The sequence below is a fragment of the Amphibalanus amphitrite genome, unplaced genomic scaffold, assembly GCF_019059575.1.
Source record: "Amphibalanus amphitrite isolate SeventyFive unplaced genomic scaffold, NRLGWU_Aamphi_draft 001010F_arrow, whole genome shotgun sequence".
NCBI classification, from domain to species: domain Eukaryota; kingdom Metazoa; phylum Arthropoda; class Thecostraca; order Balanomorpha; family Balanidae; genus Amphibalanus; species Amphibalanus amphitrite.
In genome coordinates, this window is record NW_024882504.1 from 149021 (window position 1) to 168879 (window position 19859).

At 46.9% G+C, this 19859-nt stretch overlaps 1 protein-coding gene across 1 annotated transcript; it reads right to left on the reverse strand.

The window, feature by feature from the left end:
- Window positions 1–650: 650 nt before the first annotated feature.
- On the reverse strand, window positions 651–19550 carry LOC122369135 (phospholipid phosphatase-related protein type 5-like). The gene is made up of 7 exons (XM_043343591.1): window positions 19367–19550; window positions 12845–12979; window positions 12079–12232; window positions 11567–11684; window positions 8244–8704; window positions 6534–6740; window positions 651–1646 (listed from the first exon to the last, which is right to left on the reverse strand). Exons 2-7 carry the CDS (start codon window positions 12937–12939, stop codon window positions 1545–1547), a joined length of 1137 nt encoding a protein of 378 aa, XP_043199526.1. The 5' UTR covers window positions 12940–12979; window positions 19367–19550; the 3' UTR covers window positions 651–1544.
- Between the last annotated feature and the right edge of the window lie 309 nt (window positions 19551–19859).

The window sequence follows — 19859 nt, forward strand, 5'->3', positions numbered from 1 at the left end:
GATATTGCGCTCGTGTCAGCTGCGTCGGCAGTTCCGCACTCTCAGATCGTAGTTTGGTGCGCGCTCTCCCTCCCCAGGGGTCACGATATCGATATGTTCTGTTGAGCTGGGGAGGGGGAGCGGCAGAAAGTGGGGCATTTGGTTTGTGGCATGGTTTGTTTGGTCTAGTTTTCAAGTGTTGACAGTACATGAAATAAAAAAGCATCATTGCACCATGAAAATGTTCGTTTAAAGGAAGGCACCTCGCCTCAAGTCTGGCCAAAGTAGTACAAATTGCTCATAATTTCGAGATTTATTTCTGCTTCGGTGCTGCAGACAGTGGATGACCTAGAAAGCGTGGCAACCACGCATTGTTTTCCGAACGTCTTTAATAGCTAATGCAGTTCTGCAGTAGGGTGTTTTCAGCGGTTCAGCAGCATTATCAGTACTATGTTGTCGATATCGGCGACTTGGTGAACACGGAGGTGCGACAGTCAGCCACGGACTTTTTCATTTACGGTTGTTGGGAAACAGTTGGGAACATGTATGTTTGTCTGTTGATTATACAAAAGAAAGCCGTTATAACGGAAAACCATTAAAGTCATCAATTCGCTTTTCGCTTTTCGCTCATCGCTTTGATCCAAGAGCACTCAAAACATGGCATCAGGGCATCGTTTGTAAAATGATTAGGTTTGACTGAGTTACATAACTTGAGTCAAATTAATGACATAAATTGTGACATCCTTTTCTGCTTGTTCTATATTTGGGTCACATACATAACAACTCGTATAGTCTGAGGCACATGACTAATGATGACACATTTTTAAGCACATGATGCATACCTAACATATACAAGCACTCTTTACCGGCCTTACAATCGATACAACGATCAGTCTAAATGGAGCAGCTTTGAAGGCATGCGCTTGCCGGAACACCTACCGCTACGCATCACTGGTAACTATACAAACAACTAACTAAAAGGAAGCGATGTAGCACAAAATACTGCTGTGGGTAGCGCGGCGCCCGGCTACACTCATAAACTGTTCTACGCTTTCCCTCGCCATTCATCTCCCTCGCTCTCCTCATTCAGTGCAATGATTCCCGTCTCACCCACTTTGGCTGGCCAAACCTTTTCATTTTCTCTCCCGTCCTCATGGATGCTCTACACGGCATTGTCTTTTTTAGCTGCCTTTTCATCTGCTCTGGAAATCACCAGCTTATAAGCATTGTCACTTTTCCCTTTGTTTGGTCCCTGCGCTCACCCTCTTTCTCCTTCCACTCTTCCCTGGCTCCGTCAGATTTTCCTACTAACTATGTTGCAACCCTCTCTCCGCGCACTTCTTTCTGCTTCGCCAACTCCAAAAGTCTTATTCACTTCAAACTGAAACACTTCTTTGTTTCTCATGTTCTTCACACAAGCTCTAGCCAGCATTCCCACCTCTCGCGCCCCTTTCCTTGTCCTACTGCTAATTGCGTGCCTGCTCTGCCGATCCTTATCATCCTTTCCCTTCCCTTCTCTAATCTCTCTGTCCTTCTCTTTCTGTCCGGTTCTGATAATGTTCGCCTCAGTAGGCCCTCCGGGGCAGGACCCGTGGTCCCAGGTAGGCCCTGTTGGTGTAGCTGCCGGAGGGCTCCACGAAACCGGCCCTGTTGGACACCTCAGTCACCTGAAACAAAACAGAAATGGGTGATAACATCCATATATCGCCAGAGGCGGAACCAGCTCAGAGTGTTTTTTTTTGGGGGGGGGGGCAAACCATAACAATTTATCGATTCTTTCCATGCATCGTCCATAGGCGTAATGTTAAAATTATGCCGTTTGGGGGGGGCAAATGCCCATTTTGCCCCCCCCCCCCGGATCCGCCACTGTATATCGCCATGCGGTGTGGAAACTGGACGTGGCTCCACTGCTCCGTTACCCGTGAAATTCAGCCTCTTCACCAGAGGTGCACAAACCTTCCTACTTGCCTACAATGTAGGAGACAGGAAAGAGCCGAAGAGGGTAGCCGCGAGACAGATTTCAGTTTGTGTTTTCTGTACAAAAATGACTATAAAAACAGCTAACTGGCAGCAATTGGTCGGTACAATCAGCTGTCAACGGCATTTGGTCATTACATTTCTTTACGTGTCTTCAAAAACAGTTCCTACAAATCTCCTCCATGAGACACCCACGAGACAGTTCCCATTGGATTAACATTGTGTCTCATGAGACACCGTGTAGGTAAAATGTAGGATGAAAAACTGCGAAAGTGGTGGGCATGTTTCGAAAAACGGCGCACAAAGTCTTGGGGCGCCTTAACAAAACTCCTGTTCGAAATGGGTTCTGGTAAAGTTTCGTCAGCTGGTTTCCATAGCAACCGCCATTCGTGGGACAAGCTGACGCCATTTGCTAGCGCGTTGCGTGGTAACCAGCTATCGGTGTCAGTTGAACTTTGAAAGATAATTGTAACAGTGAACAGCTCGCTTCAGTTGCTGTACTGTGCTGTGGATGTGTGTCTTGTGCAGTGTAAGCAAAGTGTATAAGGACTTTCACATTATATTTTGTGATGTGATGGTGTGGTAATAGAAGGTTGTGAGCTCCAAGTGGAGTTAAGGAATTGCCAAAGAAATGAAAACTCTGCATGGGCCGGAAATCTGCAGCCTGCACTTCTATAAACTCTTCATAAGAGGTTCGTGGCAGGGGGCATTTTGGGGAGCGATTATGGAGGTGCTGGTAAGTAGGTAGGTACCCAACCTAATAGGCTTGATGAGAACTGAAACTGAAAGTCAAATGAATTGTGAAATTGCTTTACCTATCCTATCTGATCACTTCAACTTTTTTTTTTAAAAATTTTCCATTCATTTTTATTGATAAAGAACAACATTGAAAGATGCTAACATGCAGGTAACTACCTACCTAGCTCTAATGTAAATAGGTACCTAATAATTTCCTTCAAAAGAATATATGGCTCTTCAATGTACTGGAGATTTAGTAATTGAAGGCATCTCACTTCATTTTGAACATTACCTAGGTATAACTTCCCTAAACTGCATGACAAATTTTCAATTTCCTTGTTGTAACACCAATACCACAAACATTCATCTGGGCACAAGGCTCACAACATCAAATTATTCATGTTTTATAGACAGGTACCTATACAGCAAAAATGCAACAGATATGTGATTATTTTCAACATAGGCTTTGTGTTCAGTTGTGTATATAATAATTTTGTGGGTGGGAAATGTGTCATGAATTGTCTACAGGTCTGTGTAGAATTGTAATTAATATGATTATAGAAAAAGGAATGGTCAGTTAAGTAGTCAACATGTTTACTCAATAACAAGATATGCTGGCATGGAGTTTGCTCATGAGTTTGCTCAAAAACCTTTCAGTTAGTGTGGGAAGCATAACAATTTGAAGCATATGCTTATAAAACTGATTTGTAATGGGGTTTGTGAAGTTCTCCATAAATTTCACACCTAGCAATGTACCTACCTAATGCATTGCATTACTTTAAAAAGAGGGAGACCATACAAGTTGTCAGGTAGGTAGGCTTTGACATTGATTTCAAGATTTCAAGGTGATCAGTGCTTTTTGCTTATAACTTGTCCTCATTCTCTGACTAAAGGAGTGGCAATACAATCTGACTTGTTCTATTTTCCTCTTGCCTTGCCATTTTTGACATAATCCTTGCCCAGGCTATATGTTGGTATGATGAATGTCAATCAGATGACATATTTCAAATATTACAGTCATGATTTCAGTTGAATTTGCCTAACTTTATTTAAACTATATAAGATTACACATTGCATAGTATAACAGCAATATTTGAGCCACCACTGGCATAGAAATTAATAGGTTGCAAAACATTACTCAGCAAGAAGAAATCAGTCATTGACAGTGGAGAAAACACATCTAGACTTGACAACAAATTACAATTGATTATTCTTCTACCATTCATGTTGGCATAAGTAATAATTCAAATGGATACTTAGTGCATTTTTCTAAAGATTTTAAGCACATGAGATCCATCCAAAGGCACAGACTCGGAACAAAGGCTGTGTTATAAACAAGGGTATTGCACCTTTTTGGTATTTTAACATGTTGTTATATTCCGACATCCTAAGAAAAATAATATGGTAATCTGCCCAGCTTCATTTGATACGTATCGATGAGTAATTGGATGTTGCGGGAATGCAGTTAGTTTTCCGGCAGTTGTCTCCAGCAGCGACAAAATGGCCGCTTACTTTCTGTCAAACATTTGCTTTCATATGGCTAAGTACATTAATTTCACTTAGTCTAACTTTGTCTAGCAAATCTCCAGTTTTACTTCGGAAAAACCGGCAGCGTGTTCCACATTGGTGACCCCGCCAGGCGAGGCAGTTCCGTCGGCCGTCGAGGTCCTTCGGTCATATAACCCCCAATAAAACTAGCGCGTCGAACGATCGGCAGCATGGATGGTCTCACACCATCCATGGCAGGGACCGACCTCACAGAGCCACGCAGAAAACAGGAATATCGGATTTATCTGCCTCTAAACTGTAATGTATGAATGCGTCGTGAAAATTTTACAAGACAGCTGAGGTTTGCTAAGCAAGAAAAAATAGACCAGGATCTGTATTAGCGAAGAGATTAGCGATGCACGTGAAATGTGTATAGATTGCAGTATAGATGTAGTCAGCGATGGATTATAAAAGGATTTAAAGCCGCTTCTTAAAGCCTACAGTCAAAACGTTTTCTGAACGTTTGTGGTCCTCAATATGATAGGTATTCCATAGCAATTTAATGGGCTTCGTCCCATTAGCAAATATTGCAAAATCGTCCTTAAATAATGTTTTCTTACCTAAATGAAGTAATGTTGCTCCAGGAAAAAACTTGTTACACACTCTTTAAAGTTTCATATTCCTAAACACAAACACTGATGTGCACCGTACACTGCAGCGTTACGTCACTTCACCTTCAGCCCGCCAAGTAGTAACTGCCCCACTAAACGGGAGAGGGACGCTATGGGACGGTAGATGGACGCCCGTCTGGTCCATGTGGAACTGAACCCTCATTGGATGAGAGGAATTAATTGAGCGTCCCGGTGGTTTTATGAGGGTAGTTCTTGACTTTCCAGTGTTTCCAGACACAGTCAACAACCAGACCGCCTCACTCTAGTCTATTTATACACCACCAGTATGCATTTCAGGTGGAGGTGTACCAAGTCCTGCCTCGCACTTTGCCCAAATCAGCGCATACCGTATGTCTGTCGGCTTCTTAAAAAATGACGATATATCTGCGGATAGCTTCAGAAATAAAAACACTTCAGGAATAGCGTTTACGTCCTGTAAATATTAATAACTGTAATGTAAATAACCAGCTTTACTTGAAAGTATAGATATGTGGGGATATACCTAAAGATGATCGGTGAGACAAACCGGAGCCATCGGAGACCGTGTAGGAGACAGGCTGGGCTATTTGTGCACCTCTGCTCTTCACGGCAGTCGGCAGAGTGCAGAATGTGCATCCAATCTGATTTAAACCGAAGCCTGCCCATTTTTCGACAACAGAGCTCAATGAATTCTTCTGTGATTCCGATTTTTTGTTTGCTCATTTCGGTTCACGAAAGGAGACAACAGATCGGTACAATATTACTACGCCTGTACTTTCCAGCCTATCCACTATGTAGGTAGGAACTGCATGGGGGCCAAGGCCGCGAGGGAAGGTCGCAGCAGACCTCCTCGGCACCTAGCAGGGGGAGGGAGGGGGAGGGGACTGCGGGCCGCCGCCCTGCCATGTCACATGCATCCATACCAAGGCGGTGCGGGTGCATGTAATATGCAATAACTTCGGCCATCTGCGGGTGCCACCAGCCGTTTAGGGGACAGATTTAGACCCGATGCCACGCAAATTTGACAGCTGACACTACTGATAGCAACGGACATGCAAAACGTTTACCTTGGCATTTATCATACTCCCTGGATTACAATTCGAATGAACAGCGAAAGCTTAAATTATAAAAAGACGCCCAACGTACGTACAATCAAATAAGCATACCCAAGGCCGTATATAGGAGGTAGAATGGTTAGCCATTTGTTTACATCGGTGACCTTGACAGATGACGTCAGCGGGTGTCTACCAATCTTCGCCAATATTAATCTTCCGAGGATTTTATACTCTAAGGTAGTTTGATATCAACCTTTAGGCTCCCTTAGAGCCTAAAAAAGATAATTTACAGCAAAGTCTTAAAAATCGACAAAACCTTGACACCCCGTGACGTCATCTGTCTACTGAGCCCTCCCTATGTGGCAGCATAGAACCGTAACCCCCTGAGCATACCTAAGTCTTTAAAAATATCAAAGTCATCTACCTGATATGAATTGAGGCGAATAAGGATTAATATTTTTACATTTAAGGTTCATTTAATATGCCGTCGCATCGAGCTTACTGATCTCAAATAGTATGGCCATGTATGGCTCCGCTCACGAATACCAAGTAAAGGAGCACACAGATATATGCATATGTAACATCCATTGTTCTGTTTTGCGTCCAATGCTATCTCCTAGCCTGTCCTCTCGTCTCCAACCCCTACCTTCACCGGTGAGTTGGGATTGGCGCGTGGGATGGACGGCGGCCCATCCCTGTCCAGTCCCGGTGAATGGAACAGCACAGCAGCGTCCTCCTGGGTGCCGAAACTGAGAGCCGCCTGACTCTGCGGACCTCCGGCCAGAGTAGCCACCGTCTGCAGAGGCGGGGCCGGGTGCCGCTCTGTAGCGAACTGCGCCAGGCTCACCTGGGTCTGGCAGAGAAACGGCCCAGGTCAGGGGGAGATGTGGACATCAGAGGGTGAGCGGGGGTCGGGGAGCAGCAGGGATGATGCAGGGCTTTGTACGGTGGCTGTTGTTGTGATAAACAAGAAGTTAACGGATTAACGAGTGAACGTTTTATTTTTAGCTACACTATGTTGCTGTCATTCTAGAACTTCAGGAATGACAAAGAAATCCACCCAGCTTAATCAGCACTGTAGACAAACGCACCGGAATCAAACTCATTGAGCATTGCGATAACAGTTGATGCGAAACTTGACCCTAACTAAACGGACCACCACCAAGCAGATGCGCCATATCATAAGGCTTCACGCAATCCACGTCCCAGATAGCGTGTATAAATAGACCCGGACGTGGACGGCTCGGCGTCGATGGGCTGATGAATTAAGTCGGGGTCATTATCAGCCGCATATCTCGGTGATAAAGAGCCGATCTAATGAACTGACCCGGCGCATGAGTGCTTCGCATATGAGGGTAGAAATGACCAACTGAATTGAGTGCTCGGTGACGGCTTATGGGTATCCTCTAGAATTGTGCGTAGATAAAACGCATTGATGAAACATTCTATGGAACGACTCGTTCATGGGCATGGATTTAGTATTGGCGCAATTCTGATATAAGTCAGTAGATAAATTTCTGCAAATATCCAGGAGCGTGATGAAATGTTAGACGTAGGTACCGAGACAGATAATGATTTATCGTAATAGTTTGAATTATAACATAACGTGCCATCATCTTTCTGAGCATCACCTTTCGCTGCAGCATTTAATCAACTAGGTATTAACCATTCCCGAAACCCTCCTTCCTTGACTGACTGATCGACGGCGGCATTTTAACCGGGAGACGGTCTAGGAGCGGACCCCACGTCAGGCCTCATCCCCTGCCAATTCACCAGCCGCCGCCTTTGGACACACTCCGCTGTCCGCTCCTGTTCACACCTATTAGCGCTGTGTGTGAGATCAATGTCACCCTCCAGCGGGCGGCATCAACACCTGCTGGGGCCGGACGGCGATAGGGCGGGGATCTAAGGATGGTTGGGTTAGTCTGGGCCGATCGGTGAAGGTCAGGAATGGCCAGTCCGCGGGCCCGCGCTGGCTGATTTGGTTTGAGATATGTGCGCCACGACTGGATCAGCTGCCGATACAGGAACGCTATATCCTGACTCAGCCCGCAGATCCATTTCAGAGAACGGAGACGATCACGCTAACGGACGGAGCCGACTTTATCTTCGACCGAGACCAGAAAAAGGCCTGTGATCTTCAGTATTTCTCGCCTTTCTCATTCAATGTCTCTATCATGTCTTCATCCCTCATTCCTTCCCTCCTCTGCCCTTCTTCGACCCGCTCCCCATCCCTCTCCCCTTTCTTCCCATTCCCTCTTTCTCCCTTGCCCTGACCCTATCCTCGTTCGTCTCACCCTCTCCCTACCTTCCCCCTCCTCGTTCCTCACTCCTGACCCTCTCTCCTAACACTCACCAGATAGACGGCCACCAGTGTTCCGGTCAGGTATCCCACCAGCAGGTCCGCCCAGCGCACTTGGAACGCATTCAGGCTGCCGATGCCGGGAGTGACCCCTCCCAGCAGACTCAGGAAGACCAGCAGCGGCCGGGGAGTGACCAGCCGCCTGAATGACGTCATCCGGTGCAGGTAGGCGGCCAGAAAGACGCCACAGAAGGCTGCTAGTGCGCCGTGCTCAGAGGGGAAGCTCTGGAGCGCGTCTGTGAGCGCCCGTGGTCCCGCCTGGCAGATGGCCTCCGAGGGCAGGAACATAGCCGAGGTGTTGAGGTGGTCGGTGTAGATGTCGCCACCGCAGGCAATGTAGAGGGCGGTAGCGTTCGGCTGACAGGCCGCGAGGAAATGTGGCCGAGGCACGGCGAACATGTATTTCAGCGTGAAGACGAGCACCATGGTCAGAAAGTAGCCGAACAGCAGCGTACCTGGAAAGGGGGATCCACTGTGTCAGGAACCGAAAAGAAAAGAGCTGATCTACGACCAAATGAATAGAAACAATCGACAACATATCTAGCAAAATATGATTTTTATTTAACTTCGCTCGGTCGAAAGGCACCATGAGGAAAGCAGTCAACTCTCAGTGGACAATGTCAGACACCTTCTCATGGGACGTTCTACTAATGGACTAATGACGTCATACCTTTTTGAGACAATCATGGGGTCTTTGATACTACACCCCGGACCGAAATGCCTTGACTATCGTTGCTCTTCTTATCATATCGGTAACCAAATCACTTTAGATTCAACAGCGATAGGTAAATGGCGTGAGTGGTCACGCGTTATCATTGCAGCTTGGTCATTGATGCGTTTATGATAAAACTTTTTAGAACATATGTAGGTACGACTGCCCAAGAAATTGACATACAGACCGATCACATTTTGCCAAACTACAAGAGCTCCGAAGATTGGACCAAAGACGTTCTGAAAAACGTTGGTAAAACGTTGGTTCCCATCTAATTAAGCATGCTATTACATTCTACACTAAAATGCAATTGCAGCCTTGTGGCTCGATATGGGTTGTGGCATTTTACTACGTTAACCCTCGCACGACCAGGCCAATTCTCATAACACGAACGACCAGGGGGGGGGGGTTGTTACGACCCCCCCCCCCTGGCGTTTCGAAACGGAAGGTCGTAGAGCTTAGCGGAAAAAACCAACGGATTGCTCTCAACGAGATCTCGCGATTGGTGGTATATTTTTTGGTCCTAGGTCAACATTTGACCTACTTATGACCGGTCAAAGGTCAAATTTTCCGAAAAAATCAAACTTTTTCAACTTTCCGCGGCGATTGCGGCAAAACGGTGGGAGATATCGACTTGAAACCTTCACTATCGTGTTCCTTGATCAATTCTCTATCGTTTGGTATGTATTTTGTTTCCCTAGCTCTTAAAATGGCGCGTTGGGAGCGCCGGAAGTCGGCAAGGTCACAGTCGGCGGCAGAAATTCGAAAAATCAAAATTTAAATTTTTGAAATCTGATTGTATTTTTGGATTTGGGAGGTCCATTTGCTCCCTATAGAAGCTAATATTGCTGCATGTTCCCATTGAGGTGACAAGAATTAGCAAAAAAGTGGTTCGGGCGCTTTTCAAAAATAGTACCGGACGCTGTTCCTCTTGTGACGTCATAGCTCCGTGACCTGACCTGACCCGGTCAATTTTCTTGCACCACACGATAGCCAATGCTTGCCCCAACATGCATGGGAAGTTTCATCATGATCCATCAAACAATGTGGGTATCACCGGCAGAAAACCTAGGGATTCGGCGCACACGTTTGGTAACTGTCGGCCGGAGGCTGTACCTCTTATGACGTCATAACTCCGTGACCTGACATGACCCGATCAATTTTTTTTCGGCAAAAGATGCGCAAAGGTTGCCCCAGAGGGTATTGAAAATTTCAGCCCGCTACGACAAGCCGTTTAGCGTGCACTTTGAAAAAACCTCAGGGGGGGGGGGGGGGGGTTGATACAACCCCCCCCCCCCTAGGCGTTCTAGGGTTAAAAAAAAGACATTGCGTTTGTAACCTGGCCAGACACCACGACCTTGACCTTTGCTTCACTGACCACTGCTTTGTTTGACACTCAAGTGGACAATCCCGGCCAAGTTTGTGACAAAGATGCACAATGCACCAAGTTTTTGGTCCATCTTGGCTAGCCTCTATTTTTGGCATTTGACCTCACCATGACACTGGCCAAAATTCAACTTTTGATGGCATTTTTAATATGACAAAAGCACTCCGCTAAATGTCCGTCGCCCGTCCTCAGTATCCTGTTGTTATGTGAGACGGCGCACATTTACGTCCGGACACTCCGTCGCCACTCCACATCTGAACATGGCCTTCAGACGAGCCGACTCGCGTCTCCACTCAAGTCCAGCGTCTGCCCTCCCACTCCTCTGATAATCACCTCAAACGAATACCGCTCCGGTATGTCGGAGCTTTAGGACGTCTGCTGTGTCGGCCTGCTTTCAAAACAGGACACAGGTGTAATCTGAACAGTGACAAACACTCCCTCTGATATCCGTATCCGAAGCTGTATGGGACGGGTGTGGGTGGACTTGTGAGTTTGTTTCGAGCTTTGATGTAGCCTCTCCCTGCCTACGAGGGATCGAAAATTGAGTCAGTCTTCGAGGGAAGGTGTGGGTGGACTGCCTATTGTTTTCCGGTGTCTAATATTTCCGCATGGATAAGTGCACCAGCTTTGCAATTGTTGAACGATGGTCCGTATCGAAATCACAATGCGCTTATGTGTTTACTTGCGAATGCGATTTAGCCAATCATAAATCATGACTCTAAACGACCTTTCGGTGTCGCAAGACAAATCATGAACGAAGCCACACCTTGCGCTGCGGTTCTGCATGCTTTTGATGCCAACATCCTCATCAGTCAGACACGTGCTTATTCAGCACACGTACATATAACTATATATGGAAGCATTAGACGGGTATGTACTCCATATTTTGAAATTATCAAAGGTCAGCTCAGCAGCAAAGGTCCAGGACCGAGATGGTCAGAGTTCAGTTGTGTTTTGTTTATTCCAAGTGGATATACAATTGGCGCCACTCATGGTTTCATCAAATTGTTCAATGTTCGTCCATGCTACTTGCCATTACGTAATACCTACGATATGATCATGAAGCTTGTCTTATGGCATAATCAAAAACTAACAAGACCTGAAAAGGAGAAACTGAGGTCGGAAGCAATCATTAAACTGTAAACACTTGAAGAGTGCTCTGCTGAATCCCTAGGTGTTTCCCAAACAATTTGTAAACGCAGCGCTGCCTTCTCTTACCCACGATTCGGATGACGCGCCGCGTGAAGAAGTGGAATGTCCAGTTGGGACAGGCGGCCACAATCGCCTTCTTGCTACCTTGGTAGAAGAACCAGTGAATTATCTCGAAGAATATAACCTGTAGATATAAGGTAGCATCATGTCAAAACACAGATTTACGACATTTTATTAGTAGGCCTATACGCTGACATAAAAACAATTATAACCCATTTAGCTGCGGTACGAGATTTAATCATACGAGTGAATAACATTAGGTACAAATGTACTACGGATAATCTGAGATCAAAATATCTCAACGAGATAAATTATCCGCACAATATGCAAAAACAGCGAACAAAGATCATATTTAGTTAGTGCTTTCAATTAAACGTAAATCAATAAAAGAAGCACATTTTTTTTTCCAAAATCGCTTGTTTTAGCAGTCCCTTATGTGATAATCGTGGCTGATAGTCAAAGGCTCATCGCCAATACATGAGATAAGCTCATCGTCCAACCGTTAGTATTTAACTTACTATGAGAGTAGGTATGAAGAAGCAGGCGGTATAGAGGCCTGGGTCGGTCATACTGAGTGGCAGACCTTTTGTGTCTTGGTAATATGGGTAGGAGATCCACTGGATATCTGTGCATGGCAGTGGATACCGGCGATCTTTAAAGTTGTCCAAGTATCTGTGAAAAATAAACTGGTCACATATACGTCTTTTTATACTGTGCAGTGTGCATTGTGCAGTGTGCATTGTAAATCTACAGCCATTGGAACTAAACACCCGATAAGTTATCATGAAAGCACATAATTTCTCTTTCATTCTCTCTCTCTCTCTCTCTCTCTCTCTCTCTCTCTCTCTCTCTCTCTCTCTCTCTCTCTCTCTCTCTCTCCCTGTCTCTCTTTCTCCCCTCCTCCTCCTCCTCTTCTCTCTACCTTTCTCTCTCATCCCCCACTCTATCTATCTATCTTTATATCTGCATCTCTCTATCGCTCTTTATTCAATCTCTTTTTCTCATTTGGAATTCCATGTAGTGCCGAGAAATAAAATGCCATCTTAATCATGTGCAATGTGCATCGAAACTGCATCTGTTCGACAGCACTACCAAGTCCCACAACGCGTCGTACAAATCGTTGGAACACCATGACGTCTTTGTTGCTACGTCATGAGGAAATTTCGTAGGGCCGGCACAACGCAGTGCAGCGCGGCTCAATGCTAAGTGACGTAAGAAAAACAAATCCCAGTTGGTATCGGACACTCGTAAACGGAATCCTTTGTTGGAAGAGCTGTCACTCACTTGAGATAGTAGAAGATGACTGCTAGACAGCCTGTGACGACTGTCTCCAGCAGAAACAGCGGCACCAGCAGGTTGTTAGACTCGTACTCTCCCATCCTTGGAGATGGAGGTGAGCGTGCTTCACAGCAGGAGTGTCTGGAATGGACGAGCGGAAAGCATGGTTGAGAGATGTATAATGGTTTCGCGGTATTTATTCGCAACATGAAACAACAAGGGCAATACATCAAAACAATGACCTCCTTCGATGTGAACCTTTTCTGGAGAAGTGTATAATTATGCGACGAAAGTGACAATGAAAGGACAAAGATGAGTGCCCTACATACGGCGATCAACAAAATATGTGTAGGGCTGCACTAATAACATTTATTTCGAGCATGTAAAATACTGACCTTTTTGTAAAGAAAATCATATATAACGGGGCAACTTTGAATCAACCTATGACACTTTATGATACTGTTGCCTATTACTTACATAATCCCATTTAAAACGGCCCCATTTCTAGATGCTTAGCTCTACGGAAAAACAAAACAAAGTGCACGACAAAAAAAGCATTGAGCAAATTGCTTTGAAGTGCCATGACAGAGGGTCCATTGTGCCGTATCCGCCTGTGCATATATAGAACATGAGGGCGACTATCTCAGTGCCTGTCGATCGATACAAATCGACACTTCAGGTCCTTGAACCGACCCCACCCAGCCCTCCATTGCTAACCGCCTGAGCTCGGTCTTGTGATAGATGGGTCGTGCGATGGTCCGGTAGCTGACCACAGTAGCCGATCTGAGTTTGGTCAGTATCACAAATAAGGTATCGCACGGGGATATCAGGTGTACCCTTCGGTCACATATTCCTGACGTAACTCTCCTGAGGAGATTGCAGTGAGTGTCTTACCACAGAGTGAATGAGAGCATCGTGAATATTCATTGAAGATTACCCGACAACAAATTACAAAATCATTCATTTTTTACTCTTATGGCACACTTAAAACCAAGGTACGATCATTCATACCAAACCCTTCTAGGCTACTTTCGAGTTGGAAAATGGTTTTTAATAGTATAAACTGCAGTGCATATATGTCATATTTGGTCTCATATTTCAGAGTTTATTGTTTTCACTTAGGTAAACATTCCATATAAGCCTAGAAACAAAAGTAACAAAGGTTGATATGGACGGTCCTTGCGCTTCCTGATGCTTGGTGCGCATTGCACAGTAATAGGCTGCAATATTCAACCACCATTCCAACTTATGCAAAACTAATATTGCGTCCTTGAACAAACCAACTTCAGTATTTCGAAAAAAATACCGCTATTCAGCAGCGGCACCGAGGTCGAACTGAAACTGCCATATCGCGCAGAGGCCCGCGTATTGTAGCAAGAGCCCTGACCGTGACGCGTTGACATGTCCGCGGCGGGGCGGTCCGCATCCGGATCGGTCACGACCCGTGACGCCCGCGGAGGCCCGTGACGCCTGCCCGTGACGCTTTGGGAGCGGGCTGGACAGGTGGCGAAACAGCAGGGTGAACGGTGCTCCTATAAACGGGCGGGTGAGCTGGTGGAAGGCAGAGCAGCTGTGGACAGCGCAGAGTGCAGTGGCAGCTAGCAGTGTGCGCTACCTGAGCTACATATATCCCAGAGTGGTGTGTGAGTCTCAGCAGTGACAAAGAACAGAACCAGCAGCCGCCATGTCGCCAGTTCAGGTGTGTGTCTGCGCTCTGCTGGTCAGCGCTGCTGCAGGACAGCAGCACAGCTCCACCGGCTCCCGACTGGCCAGCTGGGCTCGTGACATAGCCGAGAGTCCGGAGCTGGGGCCCACGGTGGAGAAGGCGCTCTCCCGGGCGCTGGGTGTGCCCCAGCCGCGGCTGGCCGGACTCGGCTCCGCCCTGCAGGGGCTGCTCGTGTCACTCACCCCGGGTGGCCTTCAGGCCAGCATGGCCGCCATAGCGCCCGCGATCGCCACGGCTGCCTTCGTCATCGCCATCATCACCCTCTTCAAGGTGTCTATCCTCTACAACAAAATCGGACTGAACCCGTTCGAGACGCTCTTCGACACCTTCGGCCTCGGCCTGATCAAGCACGACCTGGTCTCCGAGTACGACGGTCGTTACGAGCCGACTGAGTACGTCCATCACGTGCCGGAGTACGACTACGGCTACAGCCAGCACGGCGACAGCTACGGACACCACGACCTGCACGGTGACGTGGTCGGCTACGCCCGCAGCCACGACCAGAGCGTCTACCAGTCCGGACATGAGAGCCGGCAACGCGCGCCCACCAAAACGGTCTCGTCAGTCAGCTTCAGCCACGACAGCAAGCACGGCGACAGCTTCAGCCACGACAGCAAGCACGGAGACAGCTTCAGCCACGGCAGCAAGCACGGAGACAGCTTCAGCCACGGCAGCAAGCATGGTGACAGCTTCAGCCATGGAAGTCAGTACGTTGAAACGACCTCCAAGCCCGGTCGCGTCCTTTTTAGCTAAATGAGGAGCGGTATTCAAAGTAACGTTTTCTTCGGCTATTAAAAATATTATTACCATAACATGTCGGGTGGTCGAGCTGCATTGACATTACAACTGCGCTATGCATTTGTGAATGTCTTGTGAGGACAAACGGGTAAGCAACGTTTTGATGGTAGTGTTCTACAACTTGTGGTGTGCATGTCTAAACGGCTTCAAGTCATAGTTCACTTGGAATACCGATCAGGACTCGAGTTGTTGAGTTCTAACGACTCACGGCTTTGAAATTTTCACATTTTAAGCTGAAACTAATGAGCAGCTTACGTTCCAAGGGCTCATGACCATGACATGAGTCGGTAAAACATATGGGTACCATGTCTGTAACCGTACAATGTATGTAAGTACCTAAGCTTGTCTTTCACCGCGTACTGTGCGATGGGCAATGTACATGCATGTTTGAATACTGCAGTATAATACAAAGAAAGTAAACAACATGCAGGATTATTGCAACCTATGTCGTTCACAACACAACGGTTAGCATTAAAAGGCAGCAAAATCTAACATCTGTGCGAACTGCGAATACCTTGTCCAGACAGGCATCCAGTTGCACCGTGAGCTCCAAAAATGCGTGGCGACCTTCATGCTTTCGCCGAGCGGCGGGTGGGGACAATGCACTGATTTCGGGTATTTTACGCGCCCCGTATACCTTGACTTCACGGCGAGTGACCCGGCAACTGCAGGCTGCCAGTGATGTTACGCCAAAGCTGCATGGATCAGGGGGCAGAGTGCAGGCAGGTGATGTTGCATAATTCATAACCGTGTTGAAATTAGCTAACATGTCAAGACGCAGCCGTTCGCAACAACAGCGATAAACATCTTCGTAAGTGGCGATTTGCATTTGGTGACCCCATTCGCCATTGTTTTATGTAAAGTGCATTCTATGAGGTAACACGTACAGTCTGTCTTAAAAGTACCGCGCAAAGTGACGGTGGATCCATCAAGCATGACCGATGAAGGACTGCCAAATTTGAGTCACCGAAGCAATGGACATCCTCGTCCATTCCCCAGCTCCATTGGCTCGGTGACTTTCAAATTATAGCAGGCCCTTCCTCGGTCAGGCTTGATGGATCCACCGTCACTTTGCGCGGTACTTTTAAGACAGACTGTACATGTCGAAAGCATTGCCGATATCACTCTCTCGGTATAACACTTGTGTATTGTATTTCCATGCTGCAGAAATGAATGTATGCGTTGAACGGTGATATGTCATATGATTGCATATAGTTAGGTAGGCATTCGGTAACGGTCAACCCAGCAGGAGAAGCAGAATGCCATGAAAAATGCCGATAGTAGAAAGTAACTGCTAGTTTCAAAGCTGGAGGGTTCAAACCATATTCTGAAGCTGTATAATTCATCGATCCACATTGAAATCGAGTTAAGAGTCTTAACGATAGGTAAGTGCTGTTTTATACTTGCGTGACATGACGTCTTCATGCAAATACTACAAGCTGTGACGGACGTAACGGCAACGGTTAAATGTTGGTTAAATGCGTCCTCACTAACTGATCACATTCTACCCATTTCATCCTCGGCGCTAAATCTCACATCGCTCGATTTGTTTTCACACATCAAGACGGTCCACTTCAGGTAGTGCGGAACTGTCGCGGCGGTTACGACCGAGACCCGACAGAGCAGAGATTGCCGCCATAAACAGCGCTTCCATATCGCACACCGAGCTCCAATGGCCCCGCGCAGATACGTACAGACGCCGCACTGCGTAAAGCCCGGATTACACGGCAATAAAACTTCGTTAAAGGTCTCATGTTCTCACACTGACGCGGCCTGTACGATGTCTATCTATGTATTCAGCAAGTTTAGTACACAAACATGGATAATGAGTCAAATGCGCTTAGATGCTTTCTCAAACACGGGTCGAGATAAGATAGTTTTGTGATATACGATGAATGAACAATGAACTTGCTTCGGAGATGGAACAATTCCTCGACCCTGAACACCGGATCTAGCGAAAATTGTCCCCAAGTCGCATGGCTGTTTAGTGAGGGGACGTATTGGAGTGTTGCGTCGTTGACCTTTGTTGCAAGTCCATGTGATAGCCTACATCCGATTTCAGTTTACATAAATTGTCATATGATAATTGCGAAAATGAAAAAGGAAACGAATCCCGATTCTGGATTTTTAATCAATCCTCAGTTCTGCATGAACTGCATTTAACCGCACCTGTCGCGGCGGAAGGGGCAGCGGCTACTGCAGAACGCTATCTTTCAAGAGTTCGGTTGGTCAGATCCGCGAGTAAGCCATTGGAACAGAGTGCCGTTGACACAGGTTGGACATGGCCGCGACACGGTATTCAAGTGGCAATCGATATCAGCGCACTCGTTCGGACTGTGCGCCAAGCGAATGGCTGTGGGGTCTGTAACTGACTACTGAGCAGTGGACTGAGCTGGCTGCGAGAGGCCCGGGGATTGACAGGGCATGTGACCACTTGGGGACTGAGAATTGAGGTGTGGACTGCAAGTGCAGAGCCGTCGAGATAGATCTGAGTTAGACGAGTAGTTAGAAGGCTAGTGGGTAATTTTGTCGTCCGGTTAGCTACAGAAAATCGCATCTAGTTAAACATTTCCTAACTCCTTGGATTTCTATTGCTTATTGACGTATCCTAATATCATATATTGCAATTTGCATACTTAGTTGCATGCATCGATTACATAACTAGGTATCTAATTCATGCACATGCAAACGTACTAGCTGGCCGAGAGGAGGGCGAGTGCAAGAACCCTTGGCATTTCGCTCCTAATAAAGCCAGAGTTTCGCTATAGTAAACGAGCGTCTTTGCCCTAGCGACCGAATGGTAACGAATCGTACTATAATAGGCGGTGCAAATATCGCAGAACAACCGACCAACCACGCCTCGCGGAAACAAAGCGTGTGAGCCGTTACGAGACGCAACGATTGGCACCTGGCTTTCTGGTCGCAGACCAACCACTGATCCATGAGGTAAAGTAAACGTTTTTAGGTTGGGGTCCGACTTTTGGTACCTAAACAGTTTGTTAAATATGGTTGCAGAGCCGCATGGACTATCGTAGCCGTGATTCTCAGGCACGTCAAATATCTTACGCTTTGTTTGGGAAAGGTCAGTAAAAGGTGATGACCTCAGGTCAAAGTCAGGTAAAAGCTGTTCAGGTTACCTACGAAGCTGGTCGAAAAAATCATATTGCGTGTCAGTCGATTTGGCTGGTCGTTTCGAGTCTATTGACGGCTATCTCGACTCTCTTGATCAATCTGATCGGAATGCATTACAAAAAAGTCCGATGGCTTCAAAGTACCCTAGTGACGTTGTATGTAATGTGTAAGTTCCTAACGATAAAATGGAAAAGCTAAGCATCAGATCATGTAACGAGTGCATGGAATCACGATTCAATGTGGTTGAAAAAGATTTTAATGAAGTCAATTCTCGGGAAAATAGCAGTTTCCATGTTCCCCTAATTGACTTAGTCATAATGTTCAGGTCACGCGGCTCACTACCTCCTGCAAGCTTCATCTTGCTGCGGAAGATTTGCTAGCACTTCAAGTTTGTGTCGAATCCGCGACATTTTTTGTGACGTGCAGAGGCTCATTTATACGTTGTAGGTCAGTGACCTCACCTGATTTGACTTAAAACTTCAGTTGGAGTCACAAGATCTAGCTGATATCAAAGGTTAGGTATACCAGCTTTCAGCTTTGAGGCGCTTACGGGTCTGAGCACTCGTTTAAACACCATAAGTGGGTGGCAACAACCCTCCTCGGCCGGCGAGGACTAACGACACCACCCTAATTTTCAGTTCAGTTCCAGGCAATGCAGATTTGTGGGAACTCTCTTGTAATGGTCTAAAGCAGCCGATTAGTGTCGTAAACGGGTAAAAATAGCCTCTACAATTCTATCAGCCATTTATTCACGTGACGCACCTATGTATATTTTACGGTTTAAATCGACATTCGGTCCTGTGCTTACCACATGGCTCTTAGTGTATCAAGAGTAAAAATCGGTGCAGAGTTACATGACACCCGTCGCTCACCTCGATCGAAAAAGTGCTGCTGTCGGTCCCCTCCCGCCGCCACCGGCGTCGTTCGATCAGAGCACACCTCCCTCACTCTCACCACCAGGCCACCACTCTGCTCACCCTCTCTGAGACGCCTGCTCGCGGCTGACTGGCTGCCCACCGAAACGATCTGAACCGTCACCCTCCTCAGGTCCTATCTGAACAATGCCGCTGCGTCAGTATCGGCCTCTTTCGAACCGCCCCCGCCGCCCGGCCGAGCAGACATGGAGGCCGCCGCTGCCGCTGACGCCGAAACGCACGCCAATCACACGGGCTTCTATCAGAGACGAGATAATCCGCTCAGATACTTGGCGCAGCTCGGCTCAAACGCGGCGCGCGCGGCGCCATTGCACGCCGCAGAGTAAGAGTGCAGCACGCGCGGTGTGAATGCGCTGTGCTAATCCGGCCATGAGTTTCGAATCGAGCCGGAGATGTCAGTAGCATATATCAAGAGTAGACGCATCCGGTT

Coding starts and splice junctions, on each gene's coding strand:
- LOC122369135 (XM_043343591.1), bottom strand. CDS start 12,939: ATGGGAGAGTACGAGTCTAACAACCTGCTGGTGCCGCTGTTTCTGCTG. Junction 11,685..12,078: donor TCTTCATACCTACTCTCATA/GTAAGTTAAATA, acceptor TTATATCTACAG/GTTATATTCTTCGAGATAAT. Junction 8,705..11,566: donor GCGCGTCATCCGAATCGTGG/GTAAGAGAAGGC, acceptor CCCCCTTTCCAG/GTACGCTGCTGTTCGGCTAC.